The 24,267-nt window shown below is 43.2% G+C and overlaps 3 protein-coding genes across 3 annotated transcripts; all 3 read left to right on the top strand.

The window, feature by feature from the left end:
* The first annotated feature begins 4,122 nt into the window (after nucleotides 1-4,122).
* Nucleotides 4,123-6,913, top strand: LOC126982490 (glycine receptor subunit alpha-3-like). The gene has a single exon (XM_050834550.1). The coding sequence runs from the start codon at nucleotides 5,404-5,406 to the stop codon at nucleotides 5,974-5,976; it is 573 nt and encodes a 190-aa protein (XP_050690507.1). The 5' UTR covers nucleotides 4,123-5,403; the 3' UTR covers nucleotides 5,977-6,913.
* A 5,343-nt stretch (nucleotides 6,914-12,256) lies between these two features.
* On the top strand, nucleotides 12,257-13,084 carry LOC126982410 (protein obstructor-E-like). The gene is made up of 2 exons (XM_050834458.1): nucleotides 12,257-12,473; nucleotides 12,936-13,084. Exons 1-2 carry the CDS (start codon nucleotides 12,257-12,259, stop codon nucleotides 13,082-13,084), a joined length of 366 nt encoding a protein of 121 aa, XP_050690415.1.
* Nucleotides 13,085-15,355: 2,271 nt separating this feature from the next.
* On the top strand, nucleotides 15,356-23,520 carry LOC126982488 (probable 39S ribosomal protein L24, mitochondrial). The gene is made up of 6 exons (XM_050834549.1): nucleotides 15,356-15,589; nucleotides 17,519-17,691; nucleotides 18,935-19,066; nucleotides 19,703-19,796; nucleotides 19,968-20,128; nucleotides 21,688-23,520. Exons 1-6 carry the CDS (start codon nucleotides 15,494-15,496, stop codon nucleotides 21,785-21,787), a joined length of 756 nt encoding a protein of 251 aa, XP_050690506.1. The 5' UTR covers nucleotides 15,356-15,493; the 3' UTR covers nucleotides 21,788-23,520.
* The last annotated feature ends 747 nt before the right edge of the window (nucleotides 23,521-24,267 follow it).

Genomic DNA, 24,267 nt, shown 5'->3' with positions numbered 1-24,267 from the left:
TTCTTTCCTCTTTACGATCCTCCCCTTCTTTCCTCTTTACGATCCTCCCTTCCTTTCCTCTTTACGATCCTCCCCTCTTTTCCTCTTTACGATCCTCCCCTTCCTTTCCTCTTTACGATCCTCCCTTCCTTTCCTCTTTACGATACTCCCTTCCTTTCCTCTTTACGATCCTCCCCTTCTTTCCTCTTTACGATCCTCCCCTTCTTTCCTCTTTACGATCCTCCCTTCCTTTCCTCTTTACGATCCTCCCTTCCTTTCCTCTTTACGATCGTCCTTCCTTTCTTTACGATCCTCCTTCCTTTCCTCTTTACGATCCTCCCTTCTTTCCTCTTTACGATCCTCCCTTCTTTCCTCTTTACGATCCTCCTTCCCTCTTTACGATCCTCCCTTCCTTTCCTCTTTACGATCCTCCCTTCCTTTCCTCTTTACGATCCTCCCTTCCTTTCCTCTTTACGATCCTCCCTTCCTTTCCTCTTTACGATCCTCCCCTTCTTTCCTCTTTACGATCCTCCCCTTCTTTCCTCTTTACGATCCTCCCTTCTTTCCTCTTTACGATCCTCCTTCCTTTCCTCTTACGATCCTCCTTCCTTTCCTCTTTACGATCCTCCCCTTCTTTCCTCTTTACGATCCTCCTTCTTTCCTCTTTACGATCCTCCCTTCCTTTCCTCTTTACGATCCTCCCTTCCTTTCCTCTTTACGATCCTCCCTTCCTTTCCTCTTTACGATCCTCCCTTCCTTTCCTCTTTACGATCCTCCCCTTCTTTCCTCTTTACGATCCTCCCTTCCTTTCCTCTTTACGATCCTCCCAACCTTTCCTCTTTACGATCCTCCCCTTCTTTCCTCTTTACGATCCTCCCTTCCTTTCCTCTTTACGATCCTCCCCTTCTTTCCTCTTTACGATCCTCCCTTCCTTTCCTCTTTACGATCCTCCCCTTCTTTCCTCTTTACGATCCTCCCTTCCTTTCCTCTTTACGATCGTCCTCTCTTTTCCTCTTTACGATCCTCCCCTTCTTTCCTCTTTACGATCCCCTTCTCTTTTTCCTCTCGATCCTCCTCTCATTTCCTCTTTACGATCGTCCTCTCTTTTCCTCTTTGCGATCCTTCTTTCTTTTCCTCTACGATCAAAATAGATAATAAAATCCATCCTCATGAAAATAATAGTAATGATAATAATTTGCAATAAACGTGAGTGGTACATTTAGTTGTGTTTTCTTACTGCCACGGCTGTAAAATAGTAGTAGTAGTAGAAGTAGAAGCAGTAGCAGTAGCAGTAGTAGTAGTAGTAGTAGTAGTAGTAGTAGTCGCAGACATATATAGCACCAGCAGCATCTATACGAGTACCATGCAGTAGCAGGGACAAGACAAGTACAGTTATGATTATTCCAAGTCCATGTCACTGAACACCGCCCTCCCTCGACGCCAGGCCATGCAGATCTGGATCCCGTCCCTCGACTTCGCGAACGCCGAGGAGAACAAAGATACCGTGGTGGACGACTCCGGCCAGATCACCGTCCTCAAGCTGGGCGACCCGCTCCCGGACGTCGTCGACAACTCCAAGGAAGGTGTGTGGTTGTGGGGGTGGGATGGCTTGGGGGTGAGGGGTGAGGAGTGTTGGACGGGTTGGGAGGTAGGGGTGTTGGGTGTTCTTTCTTTAATCGCATTTTTACAGGAACGAGTCGAGCTTGTAGTGTGTGTAATTCACCACGGCCTGATCACGAGTTGGACTTGTCATCGCCAACAAGTACCCTCCCTGTGTATGGGGGGGTGTAGGTGTGGGTGAGGGTGTAGGTGTAGGTGAGAGAGAGAGAGAGAGAGAGAGAGAGAGAGAGAGAGAGAGAGAGAGAGAGAGAGAGAGAGAGAGAGAGAGAGAGAGAGAGAGAGAGAGAGAGAGAGAGAGAGAAAAGAAAAAGAAAGAAGAAAGGAATAAACCAGAAAGAGAGTAAGAAAAAAAGAAAGGAGAGAGCAGAAAAGAAAGATTGAAAGAAAGAAGTGAAGAAAGAATGAGAGAGTAAGCAGGAAAGAATTAAAAATGAAGTAAAGACAGGCACACAGACAGAGAGAGAGAGAGAGAGAGAGAGAGAGAGAGAGAGAGAGAGAGAGAGAGAGAGAGAGAGAGAGAGAGAGAGAGAGAGACTTGCGCACACAGATCCCTTCGCCAACCATTTACTCACCCTTCCCCCCCCCCACCCCCTACTCCCAGCCCGCGTGTACAGGGGCCAGGACGGATACATTCACTTCACCCGCAAGTACTCCATCAACTTCATGTGCAGGTTCAACTTCTTCTACTACCCCTTCAACACCGACTATTGCTCCATGATCTTCCGCGTCAACAAGATCAGCAGCGACTACGTGTCCCTCGAAAAGTTTTGGGAGGGGACGAAATACGAGGTGAGTGCGAGATGGGCTGAATTTTGTGAAAGAGCAAGCTGCGGGGAGGGTATGCGAGATCAGCCTTATTTGGGGAGGGAACAAGTTACAATATAAGTACAGGAGCTACGATAAGTACAAGATGAGCTTAATTTGGGGAGGGAACAAACTACGATATAAGTACAGGAGCTACGATAAGTACAAGATGAGCTTAATTTGGGGAGGGAACAAACTACGATATAAGTACAGGAGCTACGATAAGTACAAGATGAGCTTAATTTGGGGAGGGAACAAGCTACGATATAAGTACAGGAGCTACGATAAGTACAAGTGAGCTTAATTTGGGAGGGAACGAGCTACGATATAAGTACAGGAGCTACGATAAGTACAAGATGAGCTTAATTTGGGGAGGGAACAAGCTACGATATAAGTACAGGAGATACGATAAGTACAAGATGAGCTTAATTTGGGGAGGGAACAAGCTACGATATATAAGGGAGATACGATAAGTACAAGTGAGCTTAATTTGGGAGGAACGAGCTACGATATAAGTACAGGAGCTACGATAAGTACAAGATGAGCTTAATTTAATATAAGTACAGGAGATACGATAAGTACAAGATGAGCTTAATTTGGGGAGGGAACAAGCTACGATATAAGTACAGGAGCTACGATAAGTACAAGATGAGCTTAATTTGGGGAGGGAACAAACTACGATATAAGTACAGGAGCTACGATAAGTACAAGATGAGCTTAATTTGGGGAGGGAGCAAACTACGATATAAGTACAGGAGCTACGATAAGTACAAGTGAGCTTAATTTGGGGAGGGAACAAGCTACGATATAAGTACAGGAGCTACGATAAGTACAAGATGAGCTTAATTTGGGGAGGGAACAAGCTACGATATAAGTACAGGAGCTACGATAAGTACAAGTGAGCTTAATTTGGGGAGGGAACAAGCTACGATATAAGTACAGGAGCTACGATAAGTACAAGATGAGCTTAATTTGGGAGGGAACGAGCTACGATATAGTACGAGATAAGCTTCTTGGTATGTTTTTTTTTTTTTTCAGGATAAGATTTCTCGCTTCTGTGATTATGCTGGATTTTTTTTTCTGATTTACCTTCGATTCATTTGTTGACTTACTCATTTTGCTTTGCCCTTGTTTGTTTGTTTGTTTGTTTTTTCAGTATACTCTGTCTCGCTTATTTGACTGTTACGATGTTACCTCTTCATTATCTGTCTATTAGTTTATTTGCGCATGTTGCTTTCCCGTAGTTTATATCGTTTCTGTGTTGTGGAATTAGAAAGAACGGAACGAGGTACGAAGTGAGTTGCATTGTTCTTAAAAGTAAGTGAAGCTTCATTAAACACACTATTCGGGAGTACAATTTCTCTGTTATGCAATGGACTCCTGTTTTATGAGCCTCTTTATATTCTCTGATGACCTAAAGCCTCTGTTCGGTATGATGCGATATGGAGCTAATAGGTTTGCGAGACGAGGGAAGCTGTTTGTTTTCTCATGCTATTTCAATATGATAACTCGCCTCTACAGTTTCCGGTCTTGTGCTTTGTTTTTGTTCTGTATTTTATTTGGTGTGTCTATGATAAAGCGTAAACACAAACAAAAAGGGAAAAATTTACGATTCTGTTCTTAGTAATTTTGATGTATTATTTAACTAGTCTATTATTTCCTCTCCACACTTTCAAGAATGGAGTATCTAAACACCTCTCCAACCGAATCTGACCCTCTCTTTAAGCTACCCGGTCATCCATTTGCAGGAGCAGTGCTTAGCGGGCACTTTTATTTGTTTCCCTTAAGCTGCCTCATATACTGTAAAAGAAAAGGAAGAAAGAAAAACTGTGCCTCCCGTTGTATGAGTAGTGTAAGCGTAGACTGTCTCATGCATCCTATAAAAGCCAGTGCTGCAATCTATTACTGTCTATCACTACAGGGGAAGGAGAGCCTGGCCGAGTACTTCATTGGCGGGATAAAAATGGTTCGCTATAAGACGGAGGATCACTACAGCGGCCTGCAGACAGTGATCCGCCTGAGGCACCTCTTCATGACGCAGGTGGGTCGACAGGCTACTCCCGAGGTGCAGAAACCACCACGCATTTAATATATGGATGTTAGGGAATGTGCTTACGGAGTCATCAAGGAATATGGTAGTTTTAAGACACAATCAGTTGATCTAGTATCTACAATTACTTTCGCATTGGGTTTATGAGTTACAGAAGCAGGGCTTATATCTTGAACGTTTTATTTCTGTCATTCCTCACGTCTTTTATTCCTCACGTAGAAAACCGAGAGGACGTTGTGTTGTTATATACATTCCTCCTAAGAATACTGACGGCGACCTACGTGTTCGTTTACTGTTTGGTGGTGGCTTTTTAAGTTTACATCTGGTCCATCCCTGCAAGACTTTTCATGCCGCATTCAACATTAGCGCCATATGACCATCGTAGTAGTGGCGCCATGATCGCATATCCCAGTCAATCAGTCAATTGTTCGAGATTTAATTTTACAGTTTAAACCAGCAGTAACGTTATCTTTCGGTTCCATAATGTCTCCTTTAGGTTAGTCACTTAGGCCTCTTATCATCGTTTTACAAGTTAAGTCGGCAATGGCGCTTGGTTTTAAATCTGCCTTAAAACTGCCTCTCAATCAGTCACACAACTTTCATTTCCCTTTTTCAAACATTTAAAACACTAATAATAATTACATGGTAGTTCGGCAGCCCTTTAATTAACCTCTCTCAATTAATGATTGTTATTTTTTTTCCGTATTTTACAAACTCGTCACCATCACCGTAATTTCTCCTCCATCAAAATCGTGAAAGCTGTAGATCTTAGGATACCACAAAATCTTCCAGTTGGTCACTCCCTTTGTTCATTTTACAAGTCTGGCATCATCATCGTATAGTTTTCACGCTTCCTTAACCTCCCCCGTCAATCTAAGTGGTGAGAAACTGTAGGCCTTCAGTAACCACGAATAGTCCTTCAATCCGTGACTCAGTCCATCCTCCCTCAGATGGTGACCGTGTTCATCCCAACGACCCTCATCAACATCATCTCCTTCGCCACGTTCTTCTTCAAGTGGTTTGACTTCCAGAACAGGGTCATGGTGTCCCTCACAACCCTCCTCGTCCTCTCCACCCTTTTCTCCCAGACCAGCGACAGCCTCCCCAAGACCTCGTACTTCAAGATCATCGACATCTGGTTCTTCAGCTCCATCGTCTTCACCTTCCTCACGATCATCACACACACGATCGTCGAGTACTTCCACCGCTACGCCTCAAACGTTGACGCCAACCCAAAGTCGTCCGTCTCAAGCTTTATCCCGAACAAGGTTGCTCCCATCGGGGTCGGCGATGAAGAGTTTCGGATTCAGCAGAGAGAACTTGCTTTCCGGGAGCGCTGGGGAAGATCCTTACCCGAGATGGTGGACAGGATCGGCTTCATTGTCATCATGACTTTGTACTTGATGTTTTTCGTCATGTTCTGGGGATCGTCGTTCACCCAGAAGATAAAAGAAGACATGAAAACCATTGTATCAGAGGTGACGGAAGTAGCCGATTACCCGCACGAACCAGCTGGCTCATAAAGCATCATTGTCACCAAACCTTACTCTCTTTTATAGGGTAGTCAGCAGGCACACATCTCCCGCGACGGGCAGGTATATACAAGGGGAGAGGGGGCCCTGCAGCCATAATCAGACTAATCTGTGAGTGCGCGCTCACGTGTGTGTGTGTGTGTGTGTGTATAATTCACCAACGCTACCACGGCCAGATCACGTCCTGGACCACACACCACACACCACGCACACGCATACCCTTTGCTCAAATGGGGAAAGTAAATACAAATTGTCAGCGGAAAAATCTTTCTGCCTGAGCGAGGTTCACCGAGGCATATTCCAGAGGCCTTGGCTTGGCGGTAGCCCGGAAGGCCTGAAATATTTGTTTACTCGGAAAAAAAAGAATCTAGCAGATTGTATCAGATATATAAAAAAATGTCCGACTATCCGTGCAATTCAGCTATATTATAGTATGCTATATTATAGTATGCCATTGCCACCGTTAGTGCATCGTAGGGACACAAGCCTAGAGGCTGATCACAGTAGGTTTAAGAATCCATTGCCGCATAGTCACTCACCCAACTTGGTCCCCTAGCCTTGGCAAGCACTTTGATTAATAGTACAAACCCTTCACCTTATTTATCGTCACCCCTTCGACCTCCTCCGGTGCTCTTTCTTTGCCATACACCCTGCACTGAGCCACTTCTTCAAATTAGATACTGTCCGTGGCGATTAGGAAATCAATTAAAAATTTAACTCACGTATCGGAGGGATCACGTCATTTTTTTAATGTGTGTGTGTGTGTGTGTGTGTGTGTGTGTGTGTGTAATATTTCCAAATTCCACCTTTATAGTTAACGCAACACAGGAAAACTCTACATTAAGCATCAAATAATAAGCATTCCCCAATTATGTTACGTGCCGTGCCGAAGTGTGGATGTGAACATCCCAGGAAATGGTGAAGGGTTACAATGACGAGACGACTGATAACGCAGTTTGAATGTTCGTAACAAACAACACATAATGTCTTGTAACTTGTGTATTTAACCAATAAAATTTCCTGCAACCTTTCACTGTCCACCAGAAAGAGATCACTGGCGTTTATGGTCCTTTATGAGAAGCGTTTTAAGTATTCAAGTGAAATTTGTATGTTTCTTGACGGTCAAGGGGACAGTCCAAAGGCAATATAATCAGATAAACATTTTTTTATTTGTCCCATAAATAAAGAGAAAAAACACCCCTTATAAAAGAAATAACAAAGGCACCCCTTAAAGCTGCATGTAAACATTGAATCACACGTCAAGTGTGTGTGTGTGTGTGTGTGTGTGTGTGTGTGTGTGTGTGTGTGTGTGTATATATATATATATATATATATATATATATATATATATATATATATATATATATATATATATATATATATATATATATTGAACCACTCTGGTAAAATAATTAGAGTAATGTCATTGGTTGGACATTCACAATGACCATTCACACGGCTCATCACTGATCATAATAGTTTAATGACAAAATTTCATTTCACATCAAACACGCCACGTGATGCAACCCCGACATTACGGTTAATGTGGTGTCTGATTCTGCTTTTACCAATATTTTCCATCCGTACTGTTGCCTCACAGGTCATAATCTTCCTCCCTACCACTGTTTCTTCCTCCCCTCAATCCCTCCCTTGTGACTCTATCCTCCCCCTTCCTTGCCTCCATACCTCCCTCCCCGGCCCCCCCCCTCCCTCCTTCCCAAGTGACTCATCCTCAACAGTACCGAGAAAACTAACAGGAAACACCTGAGCCGAGACTAATGAATGGGTGCCCCCCCCCCCCACACACACACACACCGTACCCTTCAGACGCCTTCCCTCCACAACACTCGCCGTCCATCCGCCCCTTGCCCTTGACACGGTGAGCATTTCCTCTCCGCCACGCCGCCGCGATCAAGGAGGCTCCAAGGAGTCTGGAGAACCCTCAGCCACGATGCAGCTTGCCCCCACCTCCCCTTCCCTCCTCTTCCCTCTCCATCACGCCAGTACAATGCACTCTATATAAGAAGTAAACGAAATGGCGAAGTCGTTTATACACTATACAGCAGGGCCCAACAATATAACTAACGTCATTGGAGAGTATTACGGTGAACTGCATCATTAAAACGTCCAGCTCCAGAGTAAGTAAGCTTATGTGTCACTGAATTTCTCCTTCTTTCAATTTGTCGGCACCTAGGGGGGGGGGACACGGGCTTTATAGAGCCCGCCAAGGTCAATTTTCAACGTAATTTAAGGATGCTCCCTCCTAAAAGGGGAGAGCACGGGCCATAGCAGGGTGTCGACGAGGACTGGCGTGTGTCTTGTGTGTCACAAACACCCCGACATTAACAAAAGGAAAAATTAAAGAAGCACAGAAAATTATGTAAAGAGGAAAAGCTCCCGGGGAAGACAGTATTACAGGTAAATCTTATGTGGAACGCTGCATATATTTAAAAAAAAATCAAAACTTCACTAAATGTCTCAAAATTTAAAAAAAAAAATCCGTATGTCTGGAACAACGCAGCCATAGTCATAACGCATAAAGAGAGACCTAACAAATTATTTACTTAAAGAGGTACAAGCAGAATTTCAAAGTCATTGGATTCCAACAACTCGAAGAAACAAGCTGGCTTTCGAACCATGACTCCCACCAAGACTATTAACCAGGCAATAGAGGAAACAAATGAATACAGAAAACACTTTGTTTGTCATTCATTGACTACGCTCCTTTCTCTCTAAATCGTTTCCTCTTCGCGTAGAAATGGTAAACTGAAACATGCAGTAACGGTGAATCCTAAGGTACCCCCAAACACCATGCCAGCGGGGCTGTGTTGGTGACGTGATCCGGAGTCCAAAACGAAGGATGTACTCAGAGCAGATTTAGCCCCCTGACTTGAATTCCAGCCCTCGACTCAACTAATCCTGCCAATATATGCTATTTTACTTTCTTTACCTCCCTCTACTTCAATAAGCCCTCCAATATCACTACCAATACTGACACATTCTTTTCTTAATCGAACCTAACTTATTACAATTTCAAACCTCTTTTGCACTACACGATCTCTGCTTAATACTCAGTGCAATCCTGTAAACACTCACTCAGTTTCTTCAGAATCTTAAAAACAGCTTCGCCTTCCTAATAATGAGGGGGACTTACTCATTCATTCATTCTTCAATTCATCTATTCATTTATTCATTCTTCCATTCATTCCTACATTCTACCCATCATTCATTCATCCTTCCATTCATTCTTACATTTTTCCCCTCATTTATTCATCCTTCCATTCATCCATACATTCTTCCCTTCATTTACTCATTCTTCCATTCATTCATTCATCCTTAAATTCATTCCCTTAGTCATCCCTTCATTCATTCATCTTTTCATCCATTATTTCATTCATACTCACATCGATCCATTCATTCTCTCACACATTCGTCCATTCATTCTTTCTTTTATAATCGCCAAATCCATAATTATTTTTTTTATTCACTCATTGTTTCTTTCATTTATAATCACCAAACTATTCATGCACTCATTCATTCATTCATTCATTCATTCATTTTTCATCTTCTTTTCTTCATTATTTTTTTATCTTTCTTTCATTTATAATCCCCAAAATCACTTTCTTTTCTTCATCCATTCATTCGTCATCATCGCCAAATTCCTGAAAATGCAGACTCGATGCCTACGTGGTCTGTTAAGGCACTCCATCCACCTGGGCGCCTGAGATGACTCCTAATGAAGAGAGAGAGAGAGAGAGAGAGAGAGAGAGAGAGAGAGAGAGAGAGAGAGAGAGAGAGAGAGAGAGAGAGAGAGAGAGAGAGAGAGAGAGAGAGAGAGAGAGAGAGAGAGAATTTGATAGCATCTCTTAGAGAGTTAATAAGAAGGGAATTTCCTGTTGGATACTGCAAATTTGACGTTCAGGAGAACCTCTTCGGGGTTGCATCTTTTTTTTTCTTTATCATAACATCATGAAGCGATCGATGACTTTGAGAGAGAGAGAGAGAGAGAGAGAGAGAGAGAGAGAGAGAGAGAGAGTTTTGATTATTTTAGAAAAATTACCAAGTATGCCTTTGACTTTTCCATATATTTTTCGATGTTTACTTGTCGACGCTTTATTTTTTATCTTTCCATCAAACATCACCGAGCACAAAATACGTAGAGATAAATCACCAAATTGATACACTTAAGTAGTAATAATAGCAGCAGCAGCAGCAGCAGTAGTAATCAGTGTTGGCGTATGCTGAAAAGTAAAGATGGCGCCACTATGAATAATTGCCTGCGCCACAACGGACTGGGGCCGACCATCAGGCCCTGCTATGAAGACCTACTGACGCCACAGGCCAAGACGTAAAAAATAAAAATAAAAAGCTGATTTTGTTTGTAATGCCATGTAGGGTTCATCAGAACTAACAAATGTTATTATACAATGTCATGTCTACAATGCATGGGTTAGCCAGGAAAACAACTTGAAGAGGACAATAACAACAAGAAGATGGACAATCTGTTGATCGGTGTCAGCGACGCCGATAAAAATCCAAGATCCTCAGAGATGTGTGAAATACCAAGATCTTGAGGAAGGGCCAAGGTCTGGGTAATGAAAATAACAAGAAGAAAAAGAAGGAGAAGAAGAAGAAGAAGAAGAAGAAGAAGAAGAAGAAGAAGAAGAAGAAGAAGAAGAAGAAGAAGAAGAAGAAGAAGAAGAAGAAGAAGAAGAAGAAGAAGAAGAAGAAGAAGAAGAAGAAGATGAAGAAGAAGAAGAAGAAAAAAAAAGGAGAAGAAGAAGATGAAGAAGAAGAGCAATAATAATAATAATAATAATAATAATAATAATAATAATAATAATAATAATAATAATAATAATAATAATAATAATAATAATAATAATAATAATAATAATAATAATAATAATAATAATAATCAAGAAAAAGATGAAGAAGAAGAAACAAGAAGATAAAGAGAAGAAAAAGGGAGAGAAATTATACTAATAGGAGTCCACCTCTCATCATTACGGGTACCCGCAGGTAATTGCTTGGACCTGAACCCACCTGCCCCCGAACACACACACACACACACACACACACACACACACACACACACACACACACACACACACACACAGCTTGAAGGGTATAAAGGTTTGCTGGCACCCTGGACGCGGCACACGCCTAAGTTCCCGTCAGCTGCCAGGTCGGTGAAGAGCCCAAGAAAATGATCGCCAGCTTCTTCATTCTAGCTTGCTGTATGCACGGTACGTAACTATACAATTCTCTCTCTCTCTCTCTCTCTCTCTCTCTCTCTCTCTCTCTCTCTCTCTCTCTCTCTCTCTCTCTCTCTCTCTCTCTCTCTCTCTCTCTCTCTCTCTCTCTCTCTCTCTCTCTCACACACACACACACACACACACACACTCACCTGTCCTCGTGTCTTCCAGGTGTGCTCGGGCAGCGTCCAGGCTCGCCGGACCAGAGGCTGCCCCAAGCTGCCAGCGAGACCGTCCGTGAGTGTTTTAGTAGTTCACTTCGGAACAAGGGAAAAGTGTATAGTATGCTTCAAACAAAAAGTAACCTAAATAATAGCAACAGTAGTAGTCGTGGTAGTAGTAGTAGTAGTAGTAGTAGTAGTAGGAGTAGTGGTAACAGTAGCAGCACCAGTAGTAGTAGTAGTAGTAGTAGTAGTAGTAGTAGTTCACACAATTCATTCCAATACCAGACTGAAAATAAACCCATTGTAAAACCAATTTCACTAACCTTTTAACGCCCATTTCTTTTTATTGTATTTGATATCCTAAACGCCATACTGTAAATAAGCCAATGAAAAAATATTACTTACTTACTTTTTGATATCCATTTCTTATTAGCAGATCCGAAGTATCTACCTAACATCACATGCACTATAAAATTAACTCATTATCGAAGCACGTTACTTCAGTGTCCATTGCAAAACCACATCACTCACTCTCGATATTTACCCCAGAACCACTTCCTCACTCTTCGATGTCCAGTTTGAAAGACACTTCCGTTACTCTTCGATATTCATTGTAAATTTACTTTTCTTATTGCGATATTCGTTGTAGAGTCACATAATTCCCTCAAGCTTCGATGTCCATTACAAATCCACTTGACCCACTACGATACACATTGTGACACCAGTTTCCTGATTGCGATGTCAACTATTGCCAAGCCAGTCCCTCACCAGTCACTTCGTCGTCCTTTGTCAAGACACTTCCATCACTTTTCGATCCTAATTGTACCTCCACTTCCCTCACCTTCAATAATGTCTGCTGCAGAAGTGGTGTCGGCATGTCCCCCGCACGGCCTCCACCACTTTCCTGACCTCAGCTCCTGCGATGGCTACTACACGTGTCTGGGCGGCAGCCTCCTCCTCTGGCACCGCTGCCCCGCCGGCCTGCACTTCAACAGGCGCCTGGCCGCCAAGCTCCTCCCGTGTGACCGACCCGAGCACGCCGACTGCGAGGCGCTCCTTGACCCGAGTAAGTAATGAACGTGTTTGTGATGAAGACTGAAAAAAAAAGCAGGCATAGATAGATAAATATATAAATAAAGAAATAAAAAATACACCTAACGACTGGTTATGATGTCAAAATCAAGAAGTCATATAAGTTATTACAAGAACGTGCTCTGATTTTTATTCAACATCATAATATTGTGAAATAACCTCCAAAATTTTATACACAGCCTCATGTATACAAATAATGCGATACAGCAATGCGTCTCCACCTTGACGCCTCGTTATCCTTGATTAATGATTAGCATTAAGTATTTCTTGAGCCCTAGAGCCTTAGTTTCCTTCTGAAAAAACGAATAGTATATAAACCGGATACGTGTATTACATTCTCTCTCTCTCTCTCTCTCTCTCTCTCTCTCTCTTCATGGCACAGACTCCATCGGGTTCCTCTGCCCCGTTGGCCCCTCCGTCAAGCTGCCGCTGAGAGAGAAATCGGTGCACCGCTCGCCGGACAGCTGCCGCGAGTTCTTCGTGTGCGTGGGCGGCGTCCCCAAGCGGCACCGCTGCCACCTCGGCCAAGTGTTCAACGAGAAGCTGTCCATCTGCTCCCTGCCCGAGAAAGTCCCTGGATGGTGAGGACATGGTGCAGGAGTTTGTTTGTCTCTGTCTCACTGCATGCATGTCTGTTTTTCCTTCCATCTCTCTCTCTCTCTCTCTCTCTCTCTCTCTGTATATAATTATGCAACAGTAAATATTTCAGCATAATGAATCATACGAACACACGAGGCATCGCGGCACATCGCATTAAATCTTGACTTTTCTTCTCTTTCCACAGCGAAGACTACTACAGTAACCCAAAAACGGTGAACTTTAACAAGGAGTCAAAAAAGGAATTTTCTGCTCGCCAAGATGCATTGTCTTATGAGAATAACGATCCCAAAGAAACAGTATTTGATCCTAATGGGATGGGCATTGTCAACGGGAACTGACATGGGATGCACCCACTGTTTTATCTTGGCACCATGGTAATATTGGTGCCAAAATAAGTACATGAGTAAATTGAATTGTTCCTCTTCAGGTCCTACACGATCTGCTTTGGCATTAAAATATATTAGTGCTAAAAATAAATTACGTAGGTAAAGTACAGAGGAGACCACTTGTTTCCACGTAAACTAGTGTTCGATAAAAAGGACATTGGTCAAGGGTACTGGTCCTACCCTGCTTCTATACGAATTGTTTGTAGCACTAAGGCATATCCCTGCTCAAAACACAGTCCATGGGCATCGGTTATTCTCCTTTAGCTTGTCTTGGTACCTCACGATCTGATCCCCGGACACGTAACCCTATGGCAGGATGGCTAACACCTGGACCTGGTGGCTTGGCTTGCGTGCACCACCTACTCCCTGCATGTGGTCTCTTTAGCCGTACAGAAAACGAGTTTCCTCATTGCATATGCGAAGACCCACCAATGGCTTTGCTTGCATGTAGCTATTGCCAGGGCGCACCTTCTTCTGGCTTCACTGCACACCCGTCACCCCCAGCCGCCAGACCGTTAATGAAGAGTTCGCGTCACCCTTGAGCACTCTTCTTAATACTCCATGAAGGCTGGCACCTGACCCTTCACCCCTAGATACTGCCACGCCAGAGGTTCTGAAGGCAATCACCCCTGAAGACAGTCACCCCTGCGGACTGTCCCCTTTGGCACCATTCTTAAAAATCATTCACTGCGGACGAGCACTCCTGAAGACTGTCGTTCCTCAATACCGTCACTCCTGAGGGCTTTGAAGGCCAACAACCCTAAACGTCACCCCTGCAGAGCGTCCTCCTTGTAGAGTCTCTAGAGTAGGAGAGCGTCACCCCGGCCTGAACACCCCTCCTATGTGCATGGTCCGGTAGTGCTTCTACCAAGCTTTATACAAGTAAGTATAGTGGTTATCGCCACCATTTCCATCACACTCCCCTGGCCTGTTCGCTGTTCGAGTCTCTTTAGGTAATGATAGTTGAGCTAGCTGTGTAATTCTCCATAAATTACCTCAAAAAAGAGATTACTTTCAGGACTTAATGTGCGGTACTGCGGACTTTCAGTACTACTATCCAAGCTGTGAAGCCAGACAAAGAGCTGCCTTCCTTTTTAGGTCAAGTAGTATACCAGAAAATGTCCTTACCCCCGAAAAAGAAAAAAAATTAACACGATATCGAAATGCATCACCGCGCCACCACCACCACAGCTGCTTATTTGTCTCTCCTGGAAATGTTTTTGGAGCAGGTCATACTTTACATTAACTCCAGATGCAATAAAGCTTGAATGCACTGAACTGACTTTACTTCTTCCTTGTCGCTTATTGTGATGTCGCGGGGATTGGCATGTGGCGGCCGCCGTAGCCCGTCTATATTGCTGGACCAAGGAGAATTAAGTACCGTATGTGTCTTAATGTGTATAGTCTTCTTGTAAATAGTCTCTTTGATCTGCCCTGAGGTGTTGTTGTAATGGAGTATGTTGTGCTATGTCAAGCTATCTCCTTACGTAGACCTCTGACGCTTTCTATAGCTTCTTAGACTGTTACTCCTTGATCTTACTGCCTTTGTATCCTTTAGTTATTCTTCTCTCTTCCTTCTCCAAACATAAGTTCTCTGAAAAAAAATAATAATTCCTTCCCCGTTCAGAACAAAAGACGCAGCAAAACACAATCGCTGGCAACTGTTTATTTACCTCGGCCGCAACGGTGCCAGATTGTCATCCTCAGCCTCTTATATTTGCCGCTTCCGGCCTAAAAACTGTCTTCATGGACCCCAATAGCAAGATCCATTTATAGTTATCATTAAAATAGTGAATTTGTGATGTTTTTTGGCAATAGTTAGGCATCAGAAACCGGTAAATACAATGCTCTGAGTGCGATAATTTGGCAACGGTGCGCGGCCGGCGGTGCAGACGGCGGCCACGGGAGGCGAGGCTCGGACTTTTTACGTTTAATTTCCCGTCCCCTGCCATTGTGCGTCTTATTTCCCGTCCCCAGCCATTGTGCGTCTTATTTCCCGTCCCCAGCCATGCCTCGCCTCACCTCCCTGCTGCGGTGCGTGGCGGAGTCCACCAAGAAGGCGTCCAACCTGCCGGAGGGGTACATCAAGCGGGCCATGGAGCAGGTGAGCGGCGCCGTGTGACCGAGTGTTGCATCGTGTTTGGTGTTTGTCTAGTTCTGCTCCCGTCCTGCTGTGGAGTTTGATACTGTTTACTATTTGCTATTTTCGGTGTTTACTGTTTACGGCGTTGACTGTCTAGGGCTCCATAATGAGTTACCCGGGGATGTTAAGAAGTGGCAGTCCGGCAATCTTCAAGAAAGCGCTGGACTCACTTATTCTCTAAATCCTACGACTTTACAAACATGAGGGTTGAGGACAACTCTCAGAGTTAATATTACTGTTATAATGTTGGCGGCCCTGTGGAGCGCTGCTATGGCGGCAGACTGGGGCCTGAAAACCCATCAACAGTAAACGGTCTTGAGTCTATTAATCCCAAAAAGCAGTGTCCGCTGTCCAGAGATGCAAGCTTCTGTGTGCCTGGCTTCTACAGGCACTTTAGGGAGGGTGGAGGCTGCATCTGTCGAATGGCTGGTAGTGCTGCTCTCCTGAATCCTTGGGTGGTGCTTGCTGTGACTGCTTCTTCTGGCAGTCTGTTCCACACTTGTACAGCTCTAGGGAACATGCTGTACAAGTACCAGTCCACCCGTGTGCCTGGGTGGCGAAGGGTTGGAGTATTTTAAATATGCTCCCCCACCCTAAACCCTCTGTGAGCTATTTTATGGCTGCGGCGTCTGCAGCATCGCCGCGGCCGCCGCCAGAGGAGGTAACGCGCTTTTGTAAATATTATCCCCTATTTAAAAGAGTAAAAAAAAAGTCCTTGAATTGGATTTTCAAAGCATTTCCATGACTGTTGAAGGTTTGTAGAAAAGATATATGAAGAGATAGTGGTGTTTCATTAAGTACATAATGAGATACTGGCACAGTACTAAAACGAATCTTTACCCAATGATGTCTATGTTCCTTGAGGTGTGTGGGTTCCAGGCACATGCTGCATACTCTAACTGGGGTCTGACCAGAGTCATATATGCTGCCTCCTTCACCTCTCTGCTACAGGCCATGAGAAACAAGAACCCCAAAGTAAATGAATTGAATTGTGAAGAACATACAGATCAGTGAGACAGTTGGTTCTGCTTGCCATGTCCAACTCAGTGGATGAAGTAGACAGCAGAATAATGTCATTGAGGTGGAGGTCCGACAGTTGGGAGCGAAGTCAAGACTTCATTTTGGAGAAGAGCAGCTCACAACAGTAGATGCAGCAAGGCAAGAAAAATGCACAAACTTAACACCAAACAACTGATCACATCTAAATCTTGCAAATCTTCTATGCAAAACTATAAGCCAATCAGTTTGACGTCAGTTATAGGTAAAATGCTTGAGTCAATAATAGCAGACAGTATTAGGGACCATATTGACAGACATAATTTAATTCACGACTCACAGCATGGGTTTATTAAAGGAAAGTTCAGGTTTCCCATTTATCTCCAGGTAACCATTTATCTACCAGCCAGAAAGGGTTGGCTGTGCACCAACAGCCCAGGCCTGGATTGAACCAGGGCTAGCAGATTGTAGCTGGAAATGCTAACCACTACCCCAAGGAGGCACTAATGCCTCTACTAGGTGGATGTAAATTGTTATTTGTTGAAAAAGGAAAATATGTTCTGTATGATAACTTACTTTCATTGTTAAACTGTTATCTCAGTAAAAAATGGTTTTAATTTCTTTCATGTAATGTTGCTGTAATAACACATTTGAAAGTTAATTCACCAGTCTCACTGAATCTATAAGATATGACCAGAATTTTCAGATCAGCCAAATGAGGTGACTGTAGACTTACTCATTTAACACTGTAAGTAGTCTGTAATGCAAGAATGAACGAAGGGCTATTTTGTTTTCTTCTAATACCAAACTTGTTCACACTGAGCAGTTACATTTGCTTGTTTTTAAATTTACCTCAAAATATTGAGTGACATAAACCTAATTTTTTTTCTTCAGGTTGCCTGGAAGAACCCTCGTGGTATGATGTACCGGAGGGTGGTGGTCAAGAGGAAGAAGTACCACTTTGACGTTCACAGGCCATGGTCGCAGGAGTTTAAAATAGATAACGCACCTGGGACACGTAAACAGAAAGTGTTCATTGAGCCAATCGGGGAGTGGAGCTTCTTCAAGTGAGTCAAGTGAAGGTGGCAGTGGTGTATAAATGACTGGCCACTAGCATTTACTGTGTGTGACATAACCATACTTATGTCTTTCCTTTTTAGAACTGTAAGCTTACCTTTCTATAGGTAGTCAGTGATAAAGAGTTTGTTGTGGATGGCAGTGCTGAGCAAACAGTCTCTTTCTGCTAGTATTGCCCATAAGCCTTTAAGTTTTGGTCTAAAAATGCTGCATCTTAAAACATATGAAAGAACGATCAGCATTTGTTGCTTAGCTTTTTTAGGTGTTGCTATAATTTATTGGAAACTTATGCACCCCACCCACCCACCACCTCTGCAGTGATTGTTCTCTTATTTTGAATGTCTCAGATAGGTTCTCCTACAGCAAAGCTCATAGGATCATTATTAAATATTTTGTTTAAAATTTGTATAACCTCTTTAACCCTTTTCCTGCAATCTAATTAAAAATTCATTAACACCTCAGTATGAAGCATTTTCGAAGAAAAAAAATTTATGTCCCTCAATAAATAAAACTGCTTCCTGAACACAAATGTATAAATATTGTAATGCTACAACATGTCTTACCTAAGTAATCAGCATCTTGCAGAGTAAGCTTTTTGCATTACTGCCCTGCCAGATGCAAGATGCTGATGACAGATATGCCAGATGCTTCGGGTATAATAGGTAGCACACTTATCTTTTCACTAACAAAACGTTTTCTGTTTATGTATTTATATGTTTATGTGTTATGAATTGGCGCACTGCTTTGAAATTATCCTAGCCCATATGTGGGACACTCGCAGGCAACGGCACCAAAGTCAGTGTCTCATATATGGGACACTCACAGGGAAAGGGTTAATCTGGTGACATATCTACATCATGCTTTAATTAGTTTGTTATACCATAAAAGAAATTTACAGACACTTGGATCATGCATAGCAGGACGTTCTCAAACTAAATTTATGAGGATGTCCACTAGCATGATGGTCACATCACTGCAGACTTGCAATGACTGATGAAAATGGGCCCAGTCCCATCTGTGACTTGTCTTGACACGACACGACATGACTTGAATTAACATGATTCATCTGGAGGGAATTGTTTCTGAAAAAATACAATGGAGTAAATGTTTATTAGAGTGGCAATTCAAGATGAGTCATGATACTTCTTGACCTGACTTAACTTACTCGCATGGTTCAAATGTAGCCTTCGGGGGTGGCCAGGTGTAGGGTGTACAGATGTGTTTGCTTTGCAGGGGTGACCAGGTGGAGGTGCTGGTGGGGAAGGACAAGGGGAAGCAAGGCCTGGTAAACTACATGGTGGAGGAGAGGAACTGGGTCATGGTGGAGGGACTCAACTGTGACTACACTACTGTTGGAAAGACCAAGTGAGATAATGTGGATTTTGTGTTTATGTCCATACAAGTAACAGCAAGTTATGGATATTGGCAAACAAAATTCCAGTTTGAATCATTGCAACAAGAGAAACCAAAGTAAACAATTCAAATTTTGTTAAATTGCCACTCTCAAAATAGGTTGTTCTAGTTTGTCCACTTGTGAGCGGTGAGTTAAATACAGAAACAGTAACCAAGTTGAACCTCTCTTCAAGCTATTTTGCGGCTGCGGCAGCAGGCAACGGTGAGTCCACAACAGGCAGTTGAAAAGTTAATCGTGATTTCCGGAGAAAATACTATCTCCATAATGATAAACAGCATCGTATTTTGTCCAGAAATAAGCTGTCAGCATCTAGAAATAAGTAGGTTACCCTCTCGTGAATAATCCCATATTTCAGTTTTGATTTTATTTATGTTTCAATTAAAATATTCCGAAATCCGAAAAAATCCGAAATCCACAACACTTTCAGTCCCAGCAATTTCGGATAAGGGATTCTCAACCTGTACTACCTTACTACTACTGCCATTGCTGCTCCCTTAACTACTTACATGATTTATTACTTCCACTATAACATGCTGCTGGTTTTCACAACTAACTGATGCGAGATAAATCTCTTACCCTCGTTACAGGAACTACCCAGGCATGTTGATGAAGACTGAGCAACCTCTGCTAGTCACTGAGCATGTCGCTCTCGTGGATCCCTCAGACAACAAGCCGTGTAAGGTCAGTCTCACATAGGGAAGAAAGGAGCATTATTAAAAGCCATTGTCTCATGAATAGACAGATCTTTGCAAAAGTAAATGGCTCACTAATAGATTCAGCATCTCAATAGTAAATGGCCTGTTCATGAGTAAATGGAGGGTAATGATGGTTGTGCTGGCTTCACCTCTGCAGGCTGAGTGGCGCTACACTGAGGAGGGGGAGAAGGTGAGGGTGTCAACACGCACGGGAAGGATCATTCCCATCCCCAAGATGGCTGAGGAGACCCCAGATTACAAGACCAAGGCAACGTACGCTGAGCAGGACAAGGACACAACAGCGGATTTAGTAACCAGGTGAGTAGCCTTGTTTCTAGTGGTGGTGGCGATGGCTGAGAGTTAACATTCCTAAGAGTCTTGGAGATCAGCGGAATAACATGTTTGTCACAAAAGAGCTTTATTTAGAGTCAACAGGGCAAAATGTAGCATAATTACTGTGTGACAAGATATCCCCATAAGCATTACCACTGTCTTGAAAGCCCCTTGCATCCACATATCTTCTTAGATTTCTACCACCTCTGGAGGTCAAAGGTGTTCTGACCTTCTTGGCCATGCTCTGGTTCACTGACACTTCCTCACTTCCCCTGGTTGGTCACACCATGTTTGCAAATCATCATATGACATAGGTGGCTCCACCTGTGTGGTAAATCCCATGCACACAGAGACAAACACTATCTCTTGTCATAACACAAACAACAACTGCGAAATGATCAGCAAAAATTTTGCTGAACCAGTAGTGAAGAGGAGGCCTGCTTATTTGGAATTAAATTAAATGAATGCCTGAGTAGTAATCCTGTCCAGAATTAACAAAAACAAGTTGGAAGAATCAGAGAGCATGTATACACATATTTTTTTGCGTTTTTCCAAGAGCGCCAGTAGGCTTTTTTGACGGGGTATGCTGGTTGGCCCCAGCCTGTTAGTGGCACAGGCAAATGTTTTTAGTGGCACCATCTTTTTTGGCTTAGGCTGACCCCCAGCACTCCACTTGATCCTCTTTTAGAGTTTCACTAGAGTTTGGGTTGATAAGTGCTCATCAGGACAGCTTGTAGGTAGTCTTTAGCCACTCAGCAATGACTGAAAATTAACAGTTATAGCAGTGGCCAGGACTTGAACTCAGGTCCTCCAGGAAATCTGCCCCACACACTGACCACTCAGCCACTGACTCCTTTGTAGTGAACTGTTGTCATGGTCGAGGGCATGGTTACATCTGAGGGAGGCATTATTTAGTTTTTTTCCAGTGACAGCTGAGCTTAAAAGAGCATCCTGAAGCAGCAAAAGGTATGGGCCTTAGTTAGGAAATCATAGGCTCAGAACATAAAACAAGGAGAGGAGAGGAGAGAGCTGAGACTGCATTGAATGGCAATAACAGCACAAAGTTCTGCTGACCAAGAGGAAAAGTGATGGAGCTAAAATTCAGTACTGAATCATCCACACATGAAATAGAACAGATTAAGAAGGAAAGTGAAAGGCTGAGAGAGGAACAGGACAAAATAAGAACAGAAGAGAAACATGAACAAAATCAAGGAAAAGCTTCAAAGTTGGAAAAAAAATGAGATTGAAGGAATTCTAAACCTTAGGGTGGTTCTAAAAAATAGGGGAAGGAAAACCAGGAAAATGGAGGAGAATACGGGAGTCACTGGTGAGAACTGGTGGGAAAAGATGTGTATTGTGAAGGTCAATTTAAGACTGGAGAAGAGACAGAAAGGATAAAATGAAGAACAGTATTTAATGTGGAATTGCAAGAGGACATGGCAGAGGTGATAAGCATGAAACTACCAACTAGCTGAGGTTTAATTTAAGCTTAGATATATAAGTGAAGTGCACCAGACATTTATACCAAAACCCTTGTGTTCCAGCATCACATTTCAACCCACTCTGAGGACCTTTGAGATGGACATTGCTGAGAAGATGGGCATCAAGGAGGACAGGATACCCCATAAGACCTACTGGTACTGAGGCTGTTAAGTTTCATGTGTGACGTGCCAGTGGTGTGTGCACAAGACAGAAAGTTGATTTGCATTTATATCACGTTACATCAGCTTTTTCATGTGACATTGAGGAGAAAAGGTATTTAATTGATCGTTATCATCAATCTGACATTTTAACTACAGCAACACAGTACCTGTTATTGACTGGTTGCTTTCACATTCAGTTGACCTTGAAGCTGTGTCATTCATCATAACATGCACGCTTGATGGCAACTATGACTTTGTAAAGTTGATGTTTGCACATCACATTAAATCACGGTGTGTCAATTATGTTTCCAGCATTGCACACACACATAACATACACATGGAGCTCTATAGGGCAGGCTCACCTCGTAACTGAAAGGTCCTGGTTTCAATTCCAGGGCAGAGTGGAGATGGATGGGTAGTCACCTTTAATCCCTGCCACCTGTCCACCCAATAGTGAATTTTGTCTTGCCTCTCAGGGAGGTGTGGGTGGGAAGTCCCAGCCATTCCCAGAGATCAGTTATCTGAGCTCCAAGCTCATTTAGGGAGAATGCTGGCTGGGGATCACAAGCTCATCACATGATCTGACCATGGTGAATTACACACACACACACACACACACACACACCGCTCCGGTAGCTCAGTTGGCTAGAGCACCGCGCTGCAAGGCTTCACGGCCAAACAGGCAGCGGTTCGAGCCCCGCTCAGGCTGGATTTTTTCCGTTGACTAGGAGTAGTGGTTACTGTCCCCCCTTGAGCAAGGGGGATGGGGTGTGTGGTGTGTGAGGTCCTGGCAGTACCCAGAGATCGACGTTAATGAGCATGCACTTGCTCCTGCCGGGAGGGTACCTGCTGGCGAAAGCGAGTCCAACTTGTGATCAGGCCGAGGTAAATTACACACACACATACACACCGAAAAATGCAACATTTTGTAATATTCCATTCAATGACTTGGGAGACAAAAAGTACATCATTAAAAAGACCTTCATTAGTATTCATATGAGAAGCGTCACAAACATTTGCAGTCATGCTCCGCTGGCCACCCCTCAACCCAACCTAACAAAAACTGATGGACTGCCTTTCCATCGGAGTAAAGGCTGCATAGTCGTGTGCACCCAAGGCCATCGTCAAAAGAGTTTTGTGTAGCTAACAGGTTAAAAACAATGGCTGCCCATTCAATTTTACATGCCATTTTACCCTCCTACACAGCCATATTATAATACTACTTGTATTTGACAAACAAAGTAAAATTAAAGGAAAAGAATTCCCAACTACAGTGTCCCTTCTCACAGGAGCGGTATATGTTTGTTACACACATGGAACCAGGATGCAAACCCAGGTCTATATATTATGCCATTACACACTAATATTCAAAATAAATATTGTTCCTACTTGAAAAGCAAAAAGGGACTCATTTTGTGATGGCTTTGGGAACACAATCATTGCCTTCCACCATTCACTTGTGTACAACAAGAAGTATGAACTGACTGCTATCTATTTAAGTGGGAGATTTTTGGAAGAGTTTCACGCTGCTGGCAAAGGTGGATCCATTACCCATGTGTTTGTTATCAATGCATGTCTTGTAATCACAGGACCAACTGGCACAGTAAATGAACAGATGTTTTCCCAGTTGTTAATAGTATCAAGTATCTCAATGTATTGTCCTCCATTGTTGGTCGGAAGAGAACCTTCCTACTCTGTTTGGCAGAATGTAAATATATTTGTATGTAAATTTTATGCACATTGTATAATATTGATTCCTGCCGTCAGATCTAAGTTTTGGTCATTGTGTACTTTTTTCATTCTTCTATGGTAAGGAAGACAGACCAAAGGCTAAATACAATGTAAAAGAAAGGCCTACAACATGCTGGTTCCTCAAATTAAAAAGTTTTCTCCAATGTGATCTCATTCAAATTCAGAATGAAAGACTGCATATGAGGAGCTGGATCATTTGTCAGGGTGATAATCTGAACATTTAACTTTTGTTTTGTTATTTTTACACCTGACAAGACAGTGGGCTCTTTTAAGTCTTTAAGCTCATCAAAACGAGGAAAAAATAGTGATTGGCAGACTTGTTTAGCTCACGGATGACCGTCGACGCCCAAGAAACGGACGTGAACAACAGGTGCGCGTAGCGGCGGTGCTCATCTCCGGTCCGTTGACCCTTTGACACTGGTGGGAGAGAACGACACAGGGCCAGTATAACATCCGGGTTGCCACAGTTTACCTTTCCCAGGTTTCCCCAGGTAGGTACCCATTTATCGACCATCCCGAAAGGAAGGATGAACAGCTGGGTAGGCACCACATCGACCGCAGGTCGGGATTCGAACCCGGGCCTACAGATTCGTATCGAGGGACGCTAACCATCGTACTGCGGAGGCGGAGGTGCATTCCTGTTGGCATGACCAGCTGACAACAACCCCAAGTCCCAACTCTCTCTGTACTTCAAGCGAACCGTGATAAATATATAAAATGAACGTCAGA

The sequence above is a fragment of the Eriocheir sinensis genome, chromosome 51, assembly GCF_024679095.1.
Source record: "Eriocheir sinensis breed Jianghai 21 chromosome 51, ASM2467909v1, whole genome shotgun sequence".
Classification (NCBI taxonomy): domain Eukaryota; kingdom Metazoa; phylum Arthropoda; class Malacostraca; order Decapoda; family Varunidae; genus Eriocheir; species Eriocheir sinensis.
This window is presented reverse-complemented; position numbering and strand designations above follow the sequence as displayed.